General features: G+C 50.0%; 1 protein-coding gene across 2 annotated transcripts; it reads right to left on the minus strand.

Moving 5' to 3' along the window:
- Window positions 1-441: 441 nt before the first annotated feature.
- LOC120672186 lies at window positions 442-10,999 on the minus strand. 2 transcript variants are annotated; one of them, XM_039952490.1, is made up of 22 exons: window positions 9,973-10,999; window positions 9,068-9,183; window positions 8,372-8,580; window positions 7,694-7,813; window positions 7,451-7,579; window positions 7,239-7,364; window positions 6,690-6,745; window positions 6,487-6,586; window positions 6,284-6,401; window positions 5,557-5,766; window positions 5,161-5,473; window positions 4,540-4,633; window positions 4,177-4,285; window positions 3,692-3,963; window positions 3,452-3,579; window positions 3,024-3,258; window positions 2,397-2,585; window positions 2,030-2,316; window positions 1,740-1,920; window positions 1,406-1,648; window positions 1,184-1,266; window positions 442-1,063 (listed from the first exon to the last, which is right to left on the minus strand). In XM_039952490.1, the coding sequence occupies exons 1-22, from the start codon at window positions 10,806-10,808 to the stop codon at window positions 916-918; spliced, it is 4,302 nt and encodes a 1,433-aa protein (XP_039808424.1). In that variant the 5' UTR covers window positions 10,809-10,999; the 3' UTR covers window positions 442-915. The 2 variants fall into 2 exon arrangements, with proteins under 2 accessions (XP_039808424.1, XP_039808425.1); XM_039952491.1 differs by lacking the exon at window positions 7,451-7,579 and having other exon boundaries at window positions 9,973-10,970.
- Window positions 11,000-25,551: the final 14,552 nt, after the last annotated feature.

Raw genomic sequence — 25,551 nt, forward strand, 5'->3', positions numbered from 1 at the left:
TTGAAAATCATGTCTTCCGAAAAAACTCGTGTAAGAGCGCCTGTAATGTACTGACGAGGCTTCAATACATTTTCTGCTACAGCGTGCATGCATAGGTGCCGAAAAAATCATGAGCCCATTGTTGAAATAATAAAAAAAAACTCAGCACCACGACCTCTACAGCCACCGCTTCATTCGCGTTTGAAGCTAGATAAAATAAGCATCCGTGACAATACTATCCTCAGTGCTTGCATTTTGCAACTAACCATCGGTTACTGCAGTGGGAAAAAAACGATGGTCCGAACAAGAGAGAGAAACTGGGCATCGTTTTGGCACCACACTGCGGGTGCCCTAAGAGGCTAAGACGACGATACATGGCAAATGCGCTCCAGTAGAAACACATTAACAACGGACGAAGCGCTGTGCAAGACTACAAGAAAATGTGCAAAAAAGACACGCAAGTGCGTTACACAGATTTTTTTCTCAACATTGTATAAGCCTAGCTCGGTCAGTGAAAACCATGGAGCATGTTAATTCCTACCCATCAGAACATCAGATACATCAAAAGGTTTATGCATCCTCGATGACTTACTCAGCCCTCTGCCCAGCTCAACAACATCAAGGGCCCGGGCATTGATAGTAGAACAGCAACAAAACCACATCCCCCCAATGTCTCTCTTAGATTAGCTTTAGCATTGTTTATAACTCTATGGTGTCTAAATCCTACAAAGAATGGATCAAGTACACCTCTTATATATACAACAGAACACCAGTTGTGGCTGCACATGATCATCAAAGGACACCGAAACATGCATCTATATAGCTGTAGTTGATTCTTTAGCCTTGGTCAATAAAGAAAGGCCTTGCTGCCCGCACTCGTGCTTTTATCAACTCCCAAAAAATCGAGTTGTAAAAAGTCTCCAGTTACACCAGGTGTCATGACTGCCAAAAGATGTGTGGGTCATTGCTATAAACCGCGCGGTCTTGGATCTCTAAATTAGCAACATGCCAATCAACAAGCCTTGCTTGGATGCATTTCAACAACATGAGTCCGGTGGGGAAGAGCCACCAACCACTTTCATCCCTGGAAAGTTTCATGGCATATGAGAAGGGTGATCACAAACTGGGGAAAATGATGAATTGATAGCTCAACCACATATCTCTCAAAAGTTGCTACTGGTCAGCAAGGGGAAAGTATGCTTACGTTCCCAGGTTCCATGGCTGCATGCTCGGGTGCTTTTTGGTTGACGACTTATAATGTACAAAACCACATATGAAAGCCACAACCTACAGGTCAAAAAGCACAGGAAGAAAGTTATAGAGGCATTAAATTTGATAAAAAAAACCAAACTAGTCCAACTGCTTTATTAAGTATGATGCATACCGATAAGCACATAACATTGAAATGGAGGTAAAGAATACTTACAACATTGACCAGTGAAGTTATGTTCCACAACGCATACACGCGAGCAAGGCCTGCTGACCGCCTCGGTCCATGACTAAAAAGAGCATTTATACCAGCAGGAAAAGGCGACAAAATCCCAAGAGGTAGAATAAACAAAACCAATAGAACGTCGACCATAGAGTATGAATATAGCTGGAGAAAAGTAAGCAAAACTAAGCTGAAATCTGCAAGTAGTAGTATTGAGATTACTAAACCAACAAGATCCTGCAGTTAAAAACAACAGAACTATGATTAGCACAAAATGAAGAAATGACCCATAATCGTTACATGAACAGAAACAATGGAAGTGAAAGACCTGATGCCCGACTGGTTTTGTATTGTGCAAGATAAGAGAAAATGGGTAAAATAAATCTCTCCTGTCTTTTAGTGTCCTTAAGTTATTACTATCAAGAACTCCACCAGTAATCCTTTTGCGCATTAGAGCGTCCTTAACTCTTGCCTGGCCTTGTTGAATATCAGTGAGCATGTTTTGTGTTCTGCATGGTGTAATAAGCCATCATAAAAAATGATGATGATAAGCATGCCAAATGATCAGTCTTAAAGATCAATAACATATTACATATATAAAAGTGCAAGATAACTCACAGTATGTGTTGCTCTAGTTTTATTCTAGGGCTTCCATCATGTTCAGCAACCGCTTGTTCTCCTTCAACAGCATAAACAACAAGACCAAGTTGGCAGTACCCTAATGCTGTAGCTTGGAACCAGGCAAGATCAACGCGGATACCATTCACAGCTAAAGAGGGATTCGCATGAGTATCAAGCCACTCGATTACAGGAAGAAATGTTACTTTCAAGTTTCCACGGCGAACCAAACGTAGCTGAGCATTTAACCCAGCTACAAGACGGTGCCATATCCATGAGGGAACAGCCTGTAACGGATATGCCATGAGATTCTGAGAAGTAGTGTCAGGACATGAGCAGTGCAGTTTGAAAGATCTTAAAATGATACCTGGCTCATAAGACTAGTGAGCACACTGTCACTATGAAGTGAAAACGGAGCCATATAACTTCCATCGCCTCCAAAGATCAAAGACATTGGAAACCTTTGACGAAGACGAGGTGGAAGATCGGGCCTTTTTTCATCTCCCCCAAGGAAGAAATCTAAATACCCTAGCATTAGATCTGGAGTCGCGGTCACCTAGAAATTCGAAAAGCAGGAATCACCTTAAGTACAATATTGATGAAGGGAAATGAGAATGGACACAAACAGTATACAATTGACCATAGAGAGGACACAAGAAACTATAAACGGATCAATTACAGATCCAAACCTGAATGTGATTCTAGTGGACCGAAATAAATTCAGTGACAATGTATTCAGATTTGTAGACATTATTAGTCTTGCTATCTACTAAAAGGTGCATCTTCATAAGTACTATTTGCAATCATGGAAGCTTTTGAGGCCTCTACTAGTATTTAAATATTTTTCTAAGTTACAATAGTAGGTACTCTCACTCCATCATATGTAAGCAGCACCATAGGTTTAAGGATCCACCTTTAAGAAATTTGCATATCAAAATTTACGAGAATGACCAAGAGAAAAGGCATTTGAATTTTCTGAGAAACCAAGTCAGACCTTGAGGCCTTCATAGAGTGCACGTGAACGGCAAGACCGTAAGCATGAATGATCATATTCAGAACGAACAAATTCGCGAAGTCTTTGTAATTTCTTTCTCCTACGCCACTGTTGCCATGACCAAGCCAGGGGGTATGCAAGAATACACAGGATACTGTAAATAGATCCTTCCCACCACTGATAAGCTGCAAGGGTGTTTATCTCATCGACAAATCGATTAAACGCATCTTCATATCTGACAAAAAAGAGAGAGAAATTAGAGCACTATTTCAAGTAATTTTGGTAGTATTTTTCTTGAAATATTATTTTGATAGTACTTCCAACAGGCAGATCAAAAAGGTTATTTGAATCAAAAGTGGTACACAACAAGCTCAGGAGCTAAAAGAAAAGGACCAGAAAAGGTTGACTTTGAGGGCAAGTATACATACACAATCTCTGTTATTTGTTCTGGTGGACTGTGTGGGAGATGCCACGGTTCACTGAAGGTGTTGGGACCCATGAAATACATCCTGTGCACGTGACCATGTGACTCTTCAGCCCTATTAGTTTCCAAGACCTGTAGAAATAACAAAAATTCAATCAGAATTCAGGACAGCTCCAATCCCCAAAAAAATCAGGACAGCACATGTCACTTAAGACGTGAGCTATGCAGAAACGGTATGAAGTACCTCATTTAGTGATTCTAGGAAAGGAAAGGAGTGATCAATTTGGGACCCTTGTTGGGTTGGCGCTGGCCCAGGTAACTCATCAGTGCCGACAAATTTCATACGAGCAACACTTAAAACAAGAGCTAACAAGATAAGAAGGCCTGAAAGAAGTAGGCCAAATAGCCAAGGTCCTCCAAAAGTGTATATTAATTCCTCCAGAGCTGTATAACAGTGAGGCATGCGATATCTGTCAGACACACATCTGTGGGGACATGGAGTTTCAGCAGCACCCCCTGTCAAACATAAGAAAATTTTGAAATATTTAAGTAACAGCATTGTCTGGATGCCTATCTAGCACAGCAATATACAAACTAAAAAAAGAAAGGTGTCAAACAGAAAGCATCACATAGCAGGCCAGCAAATTCAAAACTTAAGTCAGATTTTGTTCTGAGATAGAACTTCCAGTTTATACTGCACCAAAAGAAAAAACAAACAGAAAGAATTACCTCTGACATTTACGTACATAGCGCGGCGAGGGAGTTCTTCTGGAGGGCATGGAAAGCATAGAGATTTAGAAGATCCAGTAACATTTTTGTATGTTCCGAGAGGGCATTCCTGCAGTTTACACAGAAACAATTACCACCGTATTAAGTGGCACTGGAGTTACAGCATGGCCACCAGAACCAGAGCTAAGAGAAACAGATATGCAATTGTTCAGAATGGACCAGGATATCACACATTATCAATATACAGAACATTAGTTTGGGCCATTTTGTGTATTACCAACCAGACTTCACTACTTAATAATGTATATTACAACAAAATAATAATATAGGGTAGAACATGTTTGTAACATCTAAAGAAGTTACCTTGCAGAATGTACCGTAAAGGCCTTTTGGGCAAGCTTTTCCTGTGACCGTTCCATTCCTGCCAGAAAGTCCATGTCCTTTACTGACTCCTCCACTGTATGAGAATACACAGTTAGTATATGAACAATATTAACAATATGTACACATAACTCAAAGCATTACAGTAATGTCATACATGTACAATAACACATAACTCAAAACATTACAGTAATGTCATACATGTACAATAGTTACAAGTGATGAATGAAAATTTAGAAAATTGAAACAAAACTTATCATGCACATCACAGCTCAACAGGTTGACCGTATAAGATGCGAATGCAGTGGCACCAACAGACAAATGCAAAAAAGAAAGAAGAGTGCAAATAAGTTTGCAAAATAATGGCACCATCCACAAAGTTGATGATAAGGCTGGCAGAGCTCCTAATTAAAGTTCCGAAAATCAAGGCATACAGTATAAATAGATAGTTCAGCTTTTCCTTGATCTTCTTGTCTCATAATGCCAATTGTCACCATAGTTTATAGATAGGACTGATACCAAATGTAATGACCTAATTACCTAAAACACCAAGTAATATTTACAAGTTATAAAATAAATACTAGAGAAAGGGTCAACCCAGACCTTGTAAGTATCGATCCGTTAACAGCTGCAACAGGAACATATTCATCTCCAGTAGGAATATGAGACCAATGGAAGTGAATCCTTCCTCCTCCACCTCCACCACTACCAGCACTTCCAAAGCCACCAACACTCGAAAGGATGGAGCTTTCTGTTAGGGACAAAGTGTGGACAAATAGAAGAATTGTGCCCCCAGAACCACCACCAGGTCCTCCAATAGAGCCATTAGTAACCATATTAACATAGCTGCCACCATTTGATTCTACTGAACCATAGAGGGCAAGACTTGGCAACGAATATTCCCATGAACCCATCACTGGAGAGCAGTTACAAAAACGCTTAAGACATTTTTAAGACATACTATGAGACAAAACTGAGGGCAACTGAAGTATGTGATACCTATTATACCCCCACCAGCTGTGGAAAACTGTGTAGTCGCATTCCCACTGCCACTGCCGAGTTCACAAGGAAGATCAGCATTACCATAGGTAGCTCCACCATCAGCATGGCTTCCATTATAAAGACCATCCCCGCCTTTACCACCATGTCCACCACCGCCACTTACACCGCTGCTTAACATTTTTCCTTGTCCTACTCCAGTTCGGCAGCCTGAAATTCGAAGGGGCCATCTCAAAGAGAAGAAATTGAAGCTATGCAGACATATGCACATGCACCTATCTTAAGCATAAAACAGCAAGAACTGTGTTCCTCTCAGGCCAAAGAAGCAGCAGCAAGAATAGCATACGGAATGTAAAGTGCAAAAGAGATATTTTTTAAGTTTTAGCATTATAGATGGTAACTCCTCCCAAACACAATATAGAGTTATTCTTTGCTTATATGATTGGAATACAAGCATTTGTTCTGCCAAAAATATTATACCATGACATCTCTACAGGCTAGGTGAATGTTTCTTGGCATTGTTGATGTTCAGTACAAATAGTTTAAAGATTATGTGCCACTCTACTGAAGAACTCTGCAAGTTTCCACAAGAACTCTGAACTGTAATGGCTGAGCTAATGGATATGATCCTTCAGGGGGACACAAGCTGTCCCTATAAATTAGAATTGCAGGAAAGACGCAACAAGCAATGGAGAATTCCTGCAAAAGCAAAAGGATAACAAATTACCCAAGCCTGATGCACTGATGGTTCCAGATTTATGCACAGTGACAGTTCTTGCCCTATTGAAATGAATTACAGTTCCTTGTACGAGACCCCAGACATCAATATCTTCAACACGGCACACCTAAATGGGAAAAATGGCCATAAGCTGTTTTCTATGAGAAAATCTACCTGAAAACTACATGGGAGTGTTCAAATATTGAGTGTACCTGAAGGGTAAATGACAATGAAGAATTTAGATTGCAATCTTCCGGTGGATGTATAATTTCAACAGGACAGCTATCATTTTCACAATTCAGCTTTGGAGCCCTAATAGATGCACAAGAGATCATTCGCGAGCAAAAAGATTCCAAAAACAGGAAATATGGAAAAATAATGTTGCAATGTGACAGCTGAAGGTGAAAGTATTTACACATCACTGCTACTTCTGTTTACAAGTGGGCCCCGTAAAATCGAACCAGGTCCAACCTACAAGATGAATACTATCACTATCTTTCTTTCAAATGGTTGCAACAGGGCAAAAAGGGATATAATACCTCATTTGACAACATATTGAACACAGAACATTCAATCCAGGTAGTTATAAATTAAAATTACAAGTACAGAGAAAATACATTCACACCATGACACAGCAGAAGAAAGTATGGCACTCATCACGGAAGTAGAAATAATTGCCTAGATACACTGAAGATAAGTGGAGAGATAACTATATGAACATGATTAGAATAGTTATAGCCTACAGAAAATGTCTTATCTCAGGTTCATATGCGAACTGTAAATAGAACCACGGACAAGTTTCCAAATGCAACTGTCATGCCTAAATATTGAGACAAGAAGGATTAACAGAAGAAAAAAAAGGCAATATGCTTTGAGAAATATTGCCGCAAGAAACAAAGACATCAGAAAAGGCAATGGATTAAGAAAACAAAAACACTAAAGCTGAAAAGCATATATATCATACTTGTATGCTGTAGAACAGTGATAAAATAAGGCGCTGTGCCTCAATTGTGTCTCCATTCCCAGACAAATTGAGTAGACCTTGGCCGCGAACTCCAAGATTAGCATTCGAATGTATCACAGATGATTCCTGAAATATAAATGAGCAAAAAATGTGCATATTAAGCCGATTTAGCAAAAAGGAAAACAGTCATTAATTTTGGAGCAACAATGAACCTTCAGAACTATCAAATTGCTAGCATCCAACAAAGAAGTTGCAACTATCAAATCTCTACCACCATCAATTAACATTTTGGAGTTCCACATAAGTAGCATTTTTACAGACATTCTCAAAGCACCGAACACCTGGGGGGGGGGGGGGAAATTCAAATCAGCGCAATATTTAATATAACAAGCAGGTACACCAAGTCGAAGGTGAACAAATGAACATCACAAGAGACCAACAGAAAAGAAAATGACCTTGATTGTTGAGTCACTCATAAGAAGCTCCTCAGCCATCAGTTCAAACTCCGAGTATGGATAACGAGTGAGACCAAAAGTTAGAACAGCACCAGAAAGAAGGCTAAGTTGCCCTTGGACCTGGAAATTATAAATAATCAGTTGTGCACATAAATCTTTAGAGAGAAAGCACAAAACCAATAGGATAAAATAAGAAACTCCATAATAGGCATGTGTCTCATTATACAAAATGTGCCCAGCATGGCTTATGCAAACTGCAAATTATATGTTGTACTTATTTTATGGAGATGTAAAATAGCTTCAGTGTATTTAAGATGCAACATCAAGACTCTGGTAACTACTGCCAGATAGCCATCAGCTGTAATTTCTTGAAATATAAAATATTTGTGGTCTGTTTTTTGTTTTACATGATATATAGTACTAGACTTTACTTTTGATTGTGAAGTAGGATGCAGTATACCGGTGATGTACCGTTGAGACATCGACTTGTACAGCATATGCTTATACAACCAAAATTCAGATGTATTATGTCTAAAAGTCTAAAGCATATATAATTTGACAATAAATTGAAGAAAAAGAAAACGCGAGATTACAGGATTCAATAGTCTATGTCAAATATCGCTAAAAAGACACCATGGTTGGTAGAGTGCAATCAGGATAGCATTACGAAGTCCATACCTGAACACGACTCCAGAGCAAGGGAACAGCAACTTTCGCATGATTCCTCACAAAAACATTTGTCCACAGTGGTTGATTTGGGAACTCTAAAAGAAGAGTGTCTGTCTGTGTACTCAAATTATTGTTGCTAACAATAAGACTCTTTGGTACTGCTTCATAAAGAGTTCCAGCAGCGCCTGCATTATCCGGACAGCCTGAACTCTCCCCCCCTGAAAAAAGATGGCACATATTAATCTCAAACATAATAAATCAATAAGGTCGTCTTAACAATAGCTTCAAATTTGTATCGCTAGAAAGTTACTAAGACTATGAATTTTATTGCAAACACCCACCACAAATTCAGCCTAAGAGTTAAGAGTCAAAAGAAGGAATAGTACAATGCTTCTATAGAGAAGCAAACATATTTTCTTGTCCTGATACAAACAGTAGATAACACGCAGATCTCTTGGAAAGTAAGAACTGCTAAGCCTAAATTCAAGGAACACAAGAAAGAAGTAAAGATTAATTCAACTCAGGGCCTCGATGGGTTTAGAAAGGAAACAACATATAGCCAAAGCTAAAATAAAAAAACAGGCAACTATACACGAAATAGATGGTAAAGCTATATGCATGTGCAACTCTTCCAAAAGTGAAAACTGTGAACACTAGAACTAAGTAGAGAAAAAAGGAGATCAATGTGAATTTAGAGGAAGTTACCATGAACAAAAATATGGGTGTCATCATGTCTACTAAAAACATTAATAGAAACTCGACCTCCACCTCCCCCAGCCAAACCATCACCCCCAGAAGCACTGATCTTGCCACCACCATGCCTGTTGCCAGTAGAAGAACAGAAGAGATGAAAAAACTGCAAGGTCTTACTGAATGATTATCCTTAAGTACCATAATAAGCACTAGGCAGATCTACAGCAAAACAAACTTACAAATGAAAAGAGATTTCTTAACTGATCCTTTTAATGCATATTTATATCATTATGACCAGCACAAACTCTTGCTTGATTCATCCACCAATTAATTATATGCACCATGTAACGACTCTCAATCAATCCATGAGGGTGATCCTTTCTTACCCTTAACTTTCTACACAAAGGTAAATCCTAAAACCTTAGTGATTCAACAGAACTAAGTTCTATAGTTCATAACAGTCTCAAGAAGATATATCATCGAATTGAGCTCATTAACTATATTGACTATAGGCTTCAAAAAACATATCAAACATGAGCACAAATTTAGATATCTGAGAATCCATTTGTTTAGTTCAGTACATCAAACGTCGAATGTGTTATAAACGCATTTCTGCATGGGGAAAAAGGTATTCATCTCTTTCCTACTAGCCCACTATCATCAAGGTACAAAACAGCCAAAAGTGTCGATAATGGAGTCGATAATGGTTGATTCCTACCAATTTGCTCTGCTGGTATCAACTGTAACTGTTTTCCAAACTTCAACTTAATTAACTAGCTTACCAATTTATTCTGCTGGCCTTCGAGTGGTACTGTTTTCAAAATTATACTTAATTAACTAGCTAGTATGCCCATATGTCAGTTAACTTAGCATACAGAATGCAGAGCAGGAACCAAAATCATTCAAGAAATACTCACATAGTCGCAGCCTTTATATAGATGCTGCCCCCAGAACCACCACCGCCCTTCTCACTGCTATCACCACCATCAGCGAGCACTGTGCCATTCATGACCAGGTCCTGAGCAAACAGCCACACGATGCCACCACCGGCGCCGCTGTAATCCTTCTCAACACTGGTCGAGCCCCCTTTGCTCCCATAGCTACACGGGTGTTCGAGGTCTGACCACGCATAGGCATCACCGCCCCATGAATCCTCCTGCGTCTGCCCATCCTTGACGAAGCAGCTGGCGCCACGGCCGCCATGCCCGCCGCCGTCACCGTGCGTCCCCGTGGGGACGCCACTGGTCCGGTCGGGCGGCTTACCGGCGAGCGCAGTGGTGTTCACAACGACAGTGTCGGCGACCGTGATGTTTGTGGCGACCAACGAAACCCTCCCGGCTATGACCCGCACGCCGCGGCTGAGGCGCACCTCGCCGGAGAGATTGGCAGAAATGACACACCCAGCCTTCTTGCAGGTCAGGGAGGCGCCGGAGAGGAGCACGAGGCTGCCGTTCCCCGTGATGTAGACGTCGCTGCCCAGCTCGACCGCCGAGGATACCTCGCAGCGCGTGCGGAAGTCCCCCTTCCCGTGGAGGTCCCGCGAGCAGGTCACCGCCGGCGCCACCGGGGCCGGAGGCGGGGGCGGAGGAGACGGCGGCGAGTAGTCGTGCCACATCAGAATCGAGTACGGGTCCAGCTCCGCCCGATCTGACGCCTCCACCCCGCCGCCGCGGCCGGGGCCGGCGTTCCCGAGGACCGCGGCGAGGAGCAGTAAGAGGCGGAGATTGAGGAGGGGGCGGAGATGGCCGGCCATGGAGTGGGACGCATCAGAGTCCAGGCTCTAGGGGGGTTGGCGGCACCAGCACTAGGTTCCGGACGCCGCGCGTGCGGTGGCCGCCGGCGATGGCGGCGGCGGCGGGTGTCCCGGGTTGGGTTTGGTGCGTCGATTTGGGTTTAGCCCTTTTTTCCCCTTTCCATTTCGCTCCGATTTCCTCATTCGGTTTTGATGGAGGATTTGGAAGGGAAGAGGGCGGAGGGAGAAAGGCCGCAGGTCGTTGGATTCGCCTCGAGATTCGTGAGAGTAGGTGCGGGGTTTGGCTCCGTGTGTGGACTGCGGTAGAGACAAGTGGAGCACAAGACGCTGGTTTTTCACTTGTCCTTTTTTATTCTTTCTTTTGATTTGACGATGATTTTATCGAGTTTAGATTTTACTGATGTTACATTTCGGCCCCGTTAATTATACAAAATAAAGTAGCCTTATCCGGAAAACGATATTGGACTTGTATTTTGACAAAAAAAAAGAGAGAGCAGAGGTAGTTATCTGTGAATGATCTGAGTTGTTTGAATGGCAAATTTAATCGAGCAGTTTAGTAACAGTGACGGAACCGCCAAATTAAAACTCTAAATTAAATGTAATAGCTGTTATTTGAACACATCGGGCGCATTAGCTTAATGGTTTAATTTGACAGCCCTTTCTCAGCCCACATCCCGATCGAAACATCACCGATAGTCTCACGCGAAGGTGAGCGCAGATGGTACAAACACGACACATATTTGAAAATATAACAATATACACAAGATTCTGCCATAAGTTTTTCAAACCAAGTTTAAATACCTGCATAATCTACAAACTTTACATCATCGAATCTAGAGTTCGAACAGATGGAAAAGACCTACATCTGCCACAAGTGTACAACGAGAAGTCCCCTAACTAGGCGTCGGGCTCCACAACCTCACATCCTACTGCGTCCCGACGGATGAACTTAACACAGTAAGGACAGAAGTCAACGCCCGGGTGTCCTGAAATAATTGTGGCAACAAACCCTGAGTATACTAATACTCAGCAAGACTTACCCGACCAGGGTATACATAGCCCCTATCTATACATGCACGGCTTTCTGGCCAGCGGGTTGTTTTGCAGAAAAGCATCTATAGTTGAATCCTTACTTTCAATGTTTTAGCCACATGTTCTATATAGAAAGCCGTATACTTTCCTTGGACTCGCGGGAAAATCTCCGTCTCGCTCGAGGGCTCCCATCGAGACCCTCGACTGCGCCCCGCATCTCCGCCTCGCTCGAGGGTAGCGAACCTACCCTCGAGCAGGACAAAACATCTCCGCCTCGCTCGAGGCCACCCCTCGACGAAGAAGACAAACGTCCCTGCCGCTCACCCGCCCGTCGTACGGAGGCATTGAATGCCAACCACTCCTGACAGCGCCCAGGACAGACGGCGTCAGATCGCCATTCCCCACAGTGGCTGTGTCCGGGGTCCCGTCCGCCAACTCCGGTCACTGCTCCGCCATACCAGACGCTATGGCGGCACTGTGGGGACCTGCGACGTGGGACGAGACGTGCTCGGCACAGCTTCCGTCACTATTCTGCCAACTACGGCTGTCCGGACTCCACCTCACCACACGTATGGCCCCGGGCCCGCCTCCTGCTCGGGAAGGGGTCCGGTGTCGCAACGTGCCCCTCAAGGAGGGACGCTCAGCACTAGCAGCCGGAGGCCCGGACCTCCCCCCTCGAGGGGTCCGGGATCTCCATGTGACTCCCGGACCTCCTTAGTGCACACGCCAGCACTCCGTCCAGGGGGGGTCCGGGACCGCCGCGTGCCCTGCTACCGCTGGTGCACGTATATCTGCAAGACCCTGACCTGCAGGGCCCACAGAACGTCACCACACCACGTTTGGAAGACTGTACACCCTACAGCGACGACCATGCCGCCTGCTGGGGCTGGCAGGACGCCGGCGCGATCTCTGCGAGACCAAGGACGATACCTAGGACGACTGTCACGCCCGACGCCATTCCCCACAGTGTACTTCCCACAGTGTTCGACCACTGCACCCCCGCGATTCGGGGGAAAACGACGATTTCCACGATCTCCTGCGCATGTACACCATCCCTCCTTATGACTATAAAAGGAGGAGGCAGGCTTCCTTTAAGGGGGACGTCGTCATTGACATCGCGCGACCAGACCCACTCGATAGAACACAACACTCAGCACGACTGAGCACCCGATATTGGCACTCGCCTCAATCGACTTCTCCTCTAGCAGAGACCTGGGAGCTTCCCTCCCTCTCTCGCCTTGCCTGTACCCCCTACTACAGGCACCTCCGGTGCAAGATAATGCAGTGCCCTCGCATACCCCCTTGCTGGACGTACCGCCCCGCGGCCGGAACCAGGATAAACCCGTGCGTTACTGTGTTGCCTCTTGCATCAACATCTGGGACGAGGAAACACGCAGCATTACTAGTTGGGATCCGAACCGCCGGGTCAGGACACCGACAGTTGGCACACTAGGTAGGGGCTCGCTGCGTGACATTTTCTCTTTTATTCCCATTTGATCTCCAGGGATGGCGAGCAGATCCAACCCATTCCCCATGGGCATCTCGGATCTGCTCCCAGCAGGATACGTGATCTAGTTTGGGAGTCTTGAGTTCAGAGCAACCGGCAACGGTTATCTCATGGAGCTCCTCTCGCACAGACGCATCCCGGACATTCCGACTTCACCAGCCCGGCGCAACAGGCGCTCGGGCCAGCATTCGCGACAAGCGCGCGCAGAGCGGCGCTGGGTGGCATGCTTCAGCTCCCCTACGTGGGTTGAGGTTGCCATGTCACAGCTCAGCGTCGCGGTCGACGGGGCCACCGCTTCGTCATCACGTGCTCCAGCGTCAGCTACGCTGGCACCATCATCGACTGCAGCTCTAGTGCCTCCCAGGGGGGGGCGACTGCGGCGTCGCCCTTCCCCATCGGTATGCGCAATGCTGCCTCTTACGCTTCTTCGTCCAGCACCAACTTCGCCGAGTATGAGGATCTACCGGGTCATCACCTCCTGTCGATCCGCAGCCTCATCGCATCATCTCCTAACGACTCCTACCCCGAGACGGCGAGCTCGATCGCCGACGACGTCAACTTCTTCATGGACAACTTCACGGCCGAGGAGGCCAAGGACTACTCCGGGGTCCGCGACCCAGGCACTTTCCGCTCGTTCCAGCTGGCGACGGCTTACTGCCTCAGCTGCACCAAAGACTCCAGCGAGGGGGATTATGATCCCGCCCGGGAGTGCTTCGTGGTCCAGCTCGCGGACGGGCAAGACGACAACGCTTCGGGAGATGACGGGAACAGCGGGGCAGACATGCAGGCGAACCAACCGGTGGTGCCGCCTGCGGCCCCTTCTTCTTCGTCAAGCTCGGCGGCGCGGCAGGCACAGCTGGCGCAGCTCAAGGAGCTTCAAGCCAAGCTCGATGAGCAGCGTCGGCAAACTCAGGAGCTGCGCACCGCACTCGAGCAACAGCGCACCGCGCGTGGCGCGCATGCCCAGGCGGCGGCGCACGTTGCCCGGGAGCGGATCCTAGCCGATGACAACGTCGATAAACCTCTGGAATTGAAAACAACCGGCAAAAAACTCGTCGCTGCGGCCTACCTACTCCAAGCGATGCCCGAGCCGTCGACTACTTCGGGTCGCAACCTACACCGCGAGGCACAAGCGCTCATCGAGCAAGCTGCTGTGCAGCAGGCCGAGAGCTCTGCGTCTCTCATGCGCTCGATAGCCCCGAAGCAGCCCGGTGGGACTGCACGCCAGGACCACGAGGCTTCGGTGCACACTCCGCCTGGGGGGAAAGGAAAGGCAGCCGTAGCGCACGACGCGAAGGCACCCTCGGTGCACGACCGCATTGGAAAGGCTCCCGCAAGGGAGCGACTCCACGACACGCGCGGGCATGCCGGCGACGGCGACGCCCGCTACATCATCAACGGCAGGAAGTACACCCCTCGATGGGGTGGGCGCTTCGACCCCGAGCACGACAGGGGTGAGTCACCGGAGCCTCTGGGCACCCGGGTGTTCAGCCAGGAGATTCGAACCGCTCCCTTTCCCCCGCGCTTTCGACAACCCACCACCCTCGTCAAGTACTCGGGCGAGACCGATCCTGCAGTCTGACTCAACGACTACTGCCTAGCGTGCCAGCTGGGCGGTGCGATGGAAGACGCGGTTATCATCCGCAACCTTCCCCTTCACCTTGCTAACGCCACACGAACGTGGCTCGAGCACTTGCCCGCGGACCAGATCCACAACTGGGCCGACTTGGTCCAGATCTTCGTGGGCAACTTCCAGGGCACATACGTGCGCCCTGGGAACTCCTGGGACCTCAAAGAGTTTCGCCAGAAGCCCAATGAGTCCCTGCGCGACTACATGCGGTGCTTCTCCAAGCAATGCACTGAGCTCCCCATCGTCACCCACGTTGAGGTCATCAACGTCTTCCTCGAGGGCACAATGTGCAGGAACCTAGTGCACGAGCTTGCGCGAAGCCGTCCCGCCAAGACCAACGAGTTGTTCGACGCTGCCACCAACTACGCCGCCAGCGATAAGGCGGTTGGTGCCATTTTTGATGACAAGCCGAACAAACGCAAGGAAGATGCACCCGCAGAGGGCGGTAACGCCAAGATCAACGCCCCCGCTAAAAAACAAAAGTGGGGGAGGAAAGGGAAGAAGCAGGCCCCTCCCATCCATCGTGGATCGAGGCAAGCAGAAGACTCCGACGAGGCCTTCGTCACCGCCCCGGACCGCAAAGGACCTCGAGGCCCCCCTCGAGGCGGAGGCGGCCTATTCGACGACATGCTGAAGAAACCGTGCCCTTACCACAAGGGCTCGGTCAACCACACCCTCGAGCAGTGCGAAATGCTCAAGAAGTACTACAATCGCGTCACGCATCGCGACGAGGACAAGAAGAAGGATGCTGGCGACAAAGGTGGAGATGACGAGTTCCCCCCGGTGGAGAACGCCTTCTTCATCTTTGGAGGATCAACGACGAACATGACTTCTCGGCAGTGCAAGCGTGAGCACCGGGAAGTCTTCTCCATCACCAAGGCCACGCCGTCCTACCTTGACTGGTCGAAGGACACCATTTCCTTTGGCCGCGAGGACCACCCCGACTACGTCCCGCACCCGGGATGGTACCCGCTTGTTGTCGACCCCATCATCGGCAACACCCGCTTCTCAAAGGTCCTCATGGATGGAGGCAGCAGCCTCAACATCATGTACGCCCACACCTTGGAGCTCATGGGGATTGGATTAAACAAGCTTCACCCCAGCAAGTCGCCATTTCATGGTGTTGCGCCGGGGAAGCGAGTCCAGCCCCTCGGCCAGATCGATCTACCCGTCTGCTTTGGCAAGGCAGCCAACTTCCGCAAGGAGGTACTCACCTTTGAGGTGGTGGGGTTTCGGGGATCCTATCATGCCATTCTTGGTCGTCCCTGCTATGCCAAGTTCATGGCCATCCCCAACTACACCTACCTCAAGCTGAAGATGCCGGGTCCGAAGGGTGTCACCACCATCGGCTCTTCGTTCGAGCACGCCTACGAGTGCGACGTCGAGTGCGTTGAGCACGCGGAGGCTCAAGCGGAGGACGAGGCCCTCGCAGCCACCCTCGACAAAATGGCAAGCGAGGCCTTGGACTCCACGCACCGACACGCGGGAAGCTTCGAACCCACCGAGGGTATCAAGAAGGTGCCCCTCGACCCGAATCGCTCTGACGACAAGGCGTTGCAGGTTAGCGCCACCCTCGACAGCAAATAGGAAGTGGTGCTCGTCGACTTTCTCCGCGCCAACGCAGGCATCTTCGCGTGGAGCCCCTCGGACATGCCTGCCATACTGAGGGAGGTCGCCGAGCACTCCCTTGATATCCGACCAAACTCCAAGCTGGTGAAGCAGCGCCTGCGACGCTTCGACGAGCTCAAGCGCCGGGCGATCGGCGAGGAGCTTCACACGCTTCTGGCGGCCGGATTCATCAAGGAAGTATTCCATCCCGAGTGGCTAGCTAATCCTGTATTAGTGAAGAAAAAGAATGGGAGTTGGCGGATGTGCGTAGACTACACTAGTTTAAATAAAGTATGTCCGAAGGTTCCCTTTCCTTTGCCATGCATTGATCAAATCATAAATTCAACTACGGGATGCGAACTTTTATCCTTTCTTGATGCTTACTCCGGTTACCACCAAATTAAGATGAAAGAGTCCGACCACCTCGCGACTTCTTTTATCACACCTTTTGGCATGTACTGCTATGTCACGATGCCCTTTGGCCTCAGAAATGCCAGAGCTACATATCAGCGGTGTATGCTCCACATTTTCGAGGATCATCTCGGGCGGAACGTAGAGGCATATGTCGACGATATCGTTGTAAAATCCAGGAAGGCGGACGACCTGGTTGCTGATCTCAGGATCGCATTCGATTGCCTAAGGGCTAAAGGGGTAAAACTCAACCCCGAGAAGTGCGTGTTCGGAGTCCGTCGAGGCATGCTCTTGGGCTTCATTGTCTCCCAGCGGGGCATCGAACCCAACCCTGAGAAAGTCTTGGCCATCACTCGAATGTTACCAATCCGAGACCTAAAGGGGGTACAGAGGGTCATGGGATGCCTAGCATCCCTCAGCCGATTCATCTCGCGTCTCGGCGAGAAAGGCTTACCCCTGTATCGACTCCTGAGGAAAACCGAGCGCTTCACGTGGACCCACGAAGCTCAAGAAGCCCTCGACAGGCTGAAGGCATCGCTCACTCACGCCTCCATTCTCACGCCACCCGCGGATGGCGAGCCCCTCTATCTGTACCCGCGACGACCCAAGTGGTCAGCGCGGTGGTCGTTGCCGAAAGACAAGAGGAGGGCCATGCTCTGCCCATCCAACGGCCGGTGTACTACATCAGCGAGGTGTTGTCTGAAACTAAGACACACTATCCACAGATTCAGAAGGTGCTATACGCAGTGGTTTTAGCACGGCGCAAGCTGCGCCACTACTTCGAGGCCCATCCCGTCACCGTGGTCTCATCTTTCTCTTTGGGAGAGAGTCCGCAACAGGGAAGCCGAGGGTAGAATTGCCAAATGGTCTATGGAGCTGATGGGAGAAACTCTCACATACGCCCCCCGCAAAGCGATCAAGTCCCAAGTCTTGGCTGACTTCGTGGCTGAGTGGACGGACACTCAGCTACCCCCACCACAGATCCAAGCCGAATGCTGGACCATGTACTTCGACGGGTCGGTGATGAATACCGGCGCCGGCCTCCACTTCATCTCACCCCTCGGAGATCACATGCGATACGTAATACGCTTGCACTTCCCTGCGTCTAACAACATGGCGGAGTACGAGGCCCTCCTCAGTGGCCTCCGCATCGCCATCGGGCTCGGCGTCAAACGCCTCGACATACGTGGTGACTCTCAACTTGTCATCGACCAAGTGATGAAGGAGTCTAGCTGCCACGACCCGAAGATGGAGGCATACTGCAAAGCAGTGCGCCGCCTCGAAGACAAGTTCGACGGCCTAGAACTCAATCATGTCCCACGCAAGTACAACGAGGATGCCGACGAACTAGCCAAGATCGCGTCAGGGCGGACCACCGTCCCCACGAACATCTTCGCTCGCGACATCACCAAGCCCTCCATCGAATTCAAGGATCTGACGGAGACAGGCCCCTCATCCGCCGGGCCCTCCGGCGGGAACCCCCCAGTGGACAAGGCCGAGCCCATGGACATTGACTTCGAGACCTCCTCCGCGGACGAGGCCGAAGCAATGGAGATCGACGAGGCCCCCACTTCGCAAGATTGGCGCACCCAGTACCTTGACTGGATGATTCGAGGGGTCCTACCCTCGAACCGTGCTCAGGCGCGGCGCCTCGCTAGGCGGGCCAAGGCCTTCATCTTAATCGACCACGAGCAATACAAGCGCAGTCCCTCGGGCGTCTTGCAGCGATGCATCCCCACCCCTGAGGGCAAGGAGCTGATCCGTGACATCCACGCTGGCACTTGCGGTCACCACGCCGCGCCGCGCACCCTCGTGGGTAACGTGTTTCGGCAAGGCTTTTACTGGCCTACCGCGGTCGCCGACGCCACCGACGTCGTGCGGACCTGCGAGGGTTGCTAGTTCTACGCTCGAAAAACACACCTCCCGGCCCTTGCTCTGCAGACCATCCCCATCATGTGGTCGTTTGCCGTGTGGGGACTGGACCTCGTTGGCCCGCTGCAGAAGGCGCCCGGGGGCTTCACCCACTTACTGGTGGCAGTCGACAAATTCTCTAAGTGGATCGAGGCTCGACCCATCGGCAAGAATAAATCCGAGCAAGCGGTTCTGTTCTTTACCGACATCGTCTTCAGGTTCGGGGTCCCGAACTCGATCATCACTAACAACGGCACCCAGTTCACAGGCAAGATTTTCTTGGCGTTCTGCGACAGCTTCCACATACGTGTGGACTGGTCGGCTGTGGCGCACCCACAGATGAACGGGCAAGTGGAGCGTGCCAATGGCATGATCCTCTAAGGACTGAAACCAAGGATGTTCAATAAGCTGAACAAGTTTGGCCGGAGGTGGCTCACAGAGTTACCCTCGGTTATCTGGAGCCTGAGGATGACCCCAAGCAGAGCCACGGGCTTTACCCCGTTCTTCCTCATCTATGGCGCCGAGGCCATACTCCCCAAGGACCTGGAGTACGGGTCACCAAGGCTCAAGGCCTATCAAGAGCAGCAGAACCAGCGAGCCCGCGAAGACTCGCTGGATCAAGTGGATGAGGCTCGAGACGTGGTGCTCCTGCACTCTGCGCTCTACCAGCAGTCTTTGCGAAGATATCAAGCGCAGAGGGTCCGGCGCCGAGACCTCAACAAAGGGGACTTGGTTCTAAGGCTTCGACAGGACAACAGGGGCCGCCACAAGCTTTCACCACCGTGGGAAGGCCCATACATCATTGCCGAGGTGCTCAAGCCCGGCACGTACAAGCTGGCGAATGAAAACAACAAAGTCTTCACCAATGATTGGAACATACAACAGCTATGTCGCTTCTATCCTTAGAGTTTCGAGCTATTTGTACATCGTTTGTACTCGCATTTTCGATTTCCCGAAATAATAAAGAAGAACGCTTTACTTATTTATTTTTGGGAACCTTCCAGACCATCGAGGGCTCGGATGCGCACGAACACTGAGGTACGCCTGGCTTTACCCTCAGCAAAGCCAAGCCTCCATCGGGGGCTACTACGGACTGAACCCCCGAACGTCCCCAAAAATCGCCAACGTTTTTTCGAAAAATTTCCGTCTCTAAGCTTCTCGTACACTTGGAAAAAACGGACGCGAGGCATAAGCAATTACGGTACGGGGCCGGCTGAGTCGTGGGGCCGCCTACGCCTCCGGGATACGGCACCCCCTCACCACCCCACGCCTAAGTCGCTTATGAACGCGAAATTCCTCGCAGAAGTTTTACCAAAGTCGCATACGAGAACACAGAAGTTGTAACACCCTAATTTAATTTTCAGCTTTAATAATAAATTTAATTGGCTTTATTTAATTTTCTAAGGATTATTGTGTTAGTCTGGCATTTAATCTAAATTTTAACATAGGTTTAATTTTGTTGTTGCATCATGCTGGAGCATTTTCTTTAATTGTTTGAGTGAATAAGGTTTTGGATTCAAATTTTGTTTGAATTCAAATAGGTTTGTTTGAGCTAGAGTAGAAAAGAGAAGGAAAAGAAATAGAAAGGAAAACCCTTACCCAAACTCAACCCAACCCAAAACCCAAAACCGGCCCAGCCAGCTTTTCCCTTCTCTCCCTCAGCGCCGCAGCGGCCCAACAGCCCAACCCGCACACCCCCTCCCCGCGTGGCTCGCCTCTCTCCCGCTCAACCCGAGCAGCGCGAACCGCTTCACGGCCCGCTCTCGCCTCGCCCGCTCACTCAGTCCCTGACCAACCGGCCCCACTTGTCGGACCCATCGTCCCCGCCGAGATCCCGCCCGGCAACGGCCTCCGCAATCCCCGCCGGAGATCCCCTGCCCGACCAGCACACCGTGATCCCCGGGCTCCCCTTTTATCTGGTGCCCTGCGACCCTGCGCTCTTCTCCCATCCGCAGCCGCCACCCAAAAACCTAGCACATCCGCCCCGCTTTTGCCCCGCCCAGCGCCATTCCTCTGCGCCGCCGTGGAACCATCACCACGCTGCAGCTCCACCCCGGCAAGTCCCCACTCTTGCCCCGCATCGACGCCCCGAAGGCCACCAACCCCTTGTTCGCGACTCCGAGGCTCGCTTGCTCGGTAATTCCACGGGACCCGTCTCAAGTGAGCGCCGCCGCCCCATGATTCCATGCTGCTGGCGTGCTTCCGCCCCCTTGACCTGCTTGGTCCCTCTGCAGGACCGCCGCGCCGCCTTCCACCGGAGCTCGACGCCCAGGGAAGCGTCCACGCAGCCGCTCCTCGCACTTCGCCGCCCTGTAGAACCGGAGCCGCCGCGCCACCGCGAACTCCGCGCTCCGCCACTTCTCTGACCCTCTGGACCACCGCCGAAGCTTCGCACGTGGGTGAGAAATCTCGGCGCGCTCTTGTTTCCCTTTTTCCTCCCTCTGTTGACGCGTAATCGCTCGCCGCAGTAGAGTTCGCCGCCTCACCGCCGTACCGGGCCTCCGCCGTGCTGTGGCACTGTGTCAATTCCCTAGATCTGTTTAGGGTGTCGCTCTCTTGCTCCCCGACCAATTTCCGCTCGAATGCAAGTCCGGAATCACCATTTCGGGGAAGTCCGGCGACCTCACCGCCGTGCGCCGCCGCGCGCCAGTACGCCCGCCGCCGCCCACGCCCCCAACACACCTACGCCGTCCGATCCGAGATCTGCGCCCAAGATTAGAAGCCAGATACCCCTTCATCCAGAACCCTCCGATCGCGATCCTACGGCCGAAGATCACCCATACCGGTTCGGCCTGTACCTTTTGCTAAAGAGCCCTGCTCTTTTTGGGTTTCAACTCGCAGTCCACCTCTAGTTAAAAGTATTTGCAAATTAGTCCAGAAATTAGCGCCCAGCCCCCTTAACTCTTTAGAATTTGAACCCGCCGTCCAGGCCCGCTGATTTTGCACGTTGGCCCTTGTATCTAACTGTTAATTATGTTTTAGTCCTCAGTTTAGCCCAGAAACCCCCTGGAACTTAGTTTTTCTCGTAGATAAGCCCCTAGATCTTGTTTTAGCTCTATTTTATGCGTTTTAGCTCTGTTTTAGGCGTTCTTTATATCCACGGGATCGTTGTAACGCGTAGAATAGTTTTAGACTAGTTTAGTGTGATGTTTCTATGTATTGATGTACTGTTTCTTAGATTTTGCTCTTGTTTGCATGTATGTGTATATGTGGACTTGTTTTAGCGTTGCGATCGTGAGTAAGCGTTGATCCTTCGGAGGAGTACTAGTACCCGGAGCAGACACCATCTTCAGAGCAGTTTGAGCAGTAGGAGCAGTACGAGGAAGGCAAGTATAACCTGAACACCACCTATCACCTTTAATTACATTTTCATACTGCATTTTAATACTGTATGCCTATAAGGACTTTCCTAGCCACTTTATATCCTTTATATATATCCTTGGGTTGCATTTTGGTTAGTTGTGATAGGTGCAGCGCTATAACACATAATGGTCCTTTTTAATTAATTTGATTAATGGTATATGCAACTTAATTATGAGAGTGGCCCTCTGTGTGGCTTGAGTGGCTCACGTCTCGTTAAAATTGGTTTTGTTAGAAACATGGTTTAGGGGGCCAGCACGGTGCTTACTGCCTGGTTGGCCACTCTCCATAAGGACCGGTTCATAGAGCGACAACCTGGGACAACAGCGCTACCACAAGACTGGAATGGGACGGTCTTGGCTTACTAATTAGGCCATTTTGGTTAGGGAGTAACTAACCGACGGGGCAAGAGGGGAGTCAAGCTTCAATGGTGCCCAGGCTACGAGGCTTGGTCTGCGTACCCCTCGAGGTGGGTACCATCATTGCATTGCCTGAATCCTTAGCGGTTACACCTTACCAACGTGTCCTTTGTAACGGCCTCGTAGTGAGTTTGCTAGTCATCTCACCTAAGGAAGTGTGATGAACAACTGGCGTAGCTCACGACTTGTGGGTAAAGATGTGCAACCTCTGCAGAGTGTAAAACTGGTATACTAGCCGTGCTCACGGTCATGAGCGGCCCAGATCCTCCTTTTGATTAGTGGGGTTATCTCCTTCCGACGAGGGGGTGCCTCTCGGGGTTACCTTGGTGGTTTCGGTTTGGTTCTCAGTAGTAACATGATTAATTTTGATTAATTACTATGTAACTGGGTTTATGGTAATTCATCCACTTGTAGTAAATAGCTTTAATAAAATTTTACCAAGACTTAAAAGCTAATGCAGTCAGTCAGCCAACCTTAGAGCCTCATAGTTTGTGTTATACTTGTTGAGTACAAGTTGTGTACTCACTCTTGCCTACTCTACTCTTTTTCCTCTTGGGGACACTCTACTGCTGCTCAGTTCCTACCGACGCGAGGGAGTTCGCTCAGCGCTACCAGGACTACGAGGACTTCTAGGCGTTCGTCTCCCAGTCGACGTCCCTGTGGCGCCCTGCTTCCGAGAGTTTCTCGTATATGTTTCTACGCTTCTGCATACTCTGTATCAGACATTTTGTCATTAATATAATAAATAACATTCGTACTCACTTTATTATATCTTTTTACGTGATATGTGCTGTGATATACTATTCATTCTGTTGTATATACGTGTGACTTGATCCTGGCACGTATATAATTGCTCGGTTTATGGCACGTAGAGTAAAGAAAACGAAGGCTCGAATGAACAAGGCCTCGATGGGCCACACTGTCGATTTTAACGATAACGAATTTCTTAATTCATCGATACAATTACAAAGTACAAATCATGGCAAGTACTAATTCATTACATGGGCTCTGAGGCCCAGTTTTTCTACAGGATATCATCCCCCCTCTGTGGATCTGCAACAGCATCGAATTCGGCTATTGGGGGGATGTCAGCTTCGAGCTTCTTGGCTAAGGCAGTGGCGAACTCCTCGGCGGCTGCGTCGGCATCGCCCATGATAGCTGACGCAGCATCCGCATCGGCATCGTTGGGAACGACGTACCCCGACAACACCCTCTGGAGATCCATGATGTAGTGCGTCGAGGTCACGGCGAGGGCTCGCAGGACACCGAGGCGGAAGGTGCTCTTGGCATGCTTAGCGATCCGGCCACCTAGCGCTCGCAGGCGGCTGATCACCGAGCTACCAGAGACGGCGCCCTCCCCCTCAAGCCCCTGGCACATGCTCACGGCAGTTCGCTCCAGGTCAGCGTACTCCGCCTGTGCCGCCATGAGCACGGTGTTGACCGCCTCCTTCGCCGCAGTCTCGTCTGCCACTTGCTGCCTCAGCTCTGATCAAAGAAACGAAGATAAGCTACGAAAGACTAGAACCCAACAACATTGAAATTTCGAGCATTCTCCTACGATGTTCTTCTGCGCCTCTTCTCGCTGGACTCGGGCGGACTCCTCGAGTGAAGATAAGGAGTTCTCCTTCCCCTTGAGGGCGGCCTCCGCATTCCGGAGGGCCACCTCCCTTTCCTTGAGGGCTTTGCCCTTCTCCTCGAGGGTCCCGGTGAGCGTGGCGACGGTTGCCTTCTCGCGCTGGAGCTCGGCCTCCTTGTCTTGGAGCTCGGCCTCCTTGTGCTGGAGTTCGGCTTCGTTCTGCTCGAACGCCGTCCTAGTGCGCTGCATCTCGGCGGTTTGTGCATCGGCTTCCCGAGCCTTCTGCTCCGCTGCGGCCCTCTGGACGTCACGCTCACCGGCGGCTCGCGCCAGCTCCTCATCTAGCGCTTGCTGACGTGCCCCCAGATCTGCCATCTTGGTGTTGGCATCGATGTTCTGGAGCACCAAGCCAGCGCACCTGAGTGTACAGCTGGGTCATCTCGGCGCTCTTCTTGTGCGAGATGTCCCTCAGCCGCTGCAAGAGGAAAGGTGCGGGTCAAACAAATGAAACCAAGGCCAAATACGTACGATTCCCGGGGAGGAGCCGCTTACCTGGCTGATCTGGTAGTCTGTCGTCCGATGGAGCTCCAAGGCGCGATCGAGGTTGTTCAGGATCTGAGAGCCTGCCTTGATCTGCGCCTGCCAGATGGCCTCCTCCTCCGGCTCGTCATGGAGAAACTCCGGGGGGACCCCAGACTGGATGATTGCCCCGTGCTGGGGCCCCTCGAATGTCCCCTCGTCGAGCACCTCCGCGCAGGCCGACGTGAACTCAGCGATCTTGTCGGCGACGCTTGCCGCAGCAGCGGGGTCGATGTCCCCCGAATCCCCAAACTCCTCGCTACTGTCTGGCAGTTGCACCACCGGGATCACGCTTTCCATCACCGCCTGCGCCGTCACCACCTGTGCCGTCATCGCCGCAACGACACCCTCGTCCTGGGCCTCTGCAGGCACCAAGATGCGGGTTTCCTCCACCACCGGCGCCCTCGGCACCGACTCCTCCTCTGCGACTCCCTCGACCCCAGCCCTCGGGGGCTCGGGAACGAGGGTTTCCACCTCCGCTTGGCTGGCGGGGCGCTCCTGCGCATCCCCACCAGTTCCTTCCTCTGCGACCGGCCGAGCGGCGCTATCCGCGTCGCCCCGACCGGCCCCAACTTCGACGTCCGGGCGGGCGGCGTCATCTACGCCACCCCTGCTGGCCTACCCCACGGCGTCAGCCGGAGTGGCTGCTTCAGCTCCACTCTGGCTGGCGTCGCCCCCATTACCAGGCACTCGAGCCTGTTGGGCCGCTT

The sequence above is a fragment of the Panicum virgatum genome, chromosome 5N (genome assembly GCF_016808335.1).
Source record: "Panicum virgatum strain AP13 chromosome 5N, P.virgatum_v5, whole genome shotgun sequence".
Classification (NCBI taxonomy): domain Eukaryota; kingdom Viridiplantae; phylum Streptophyta; class Magnoliopsida; order Poales; family Poaceae; genus Panicum; species Panicum virgatum.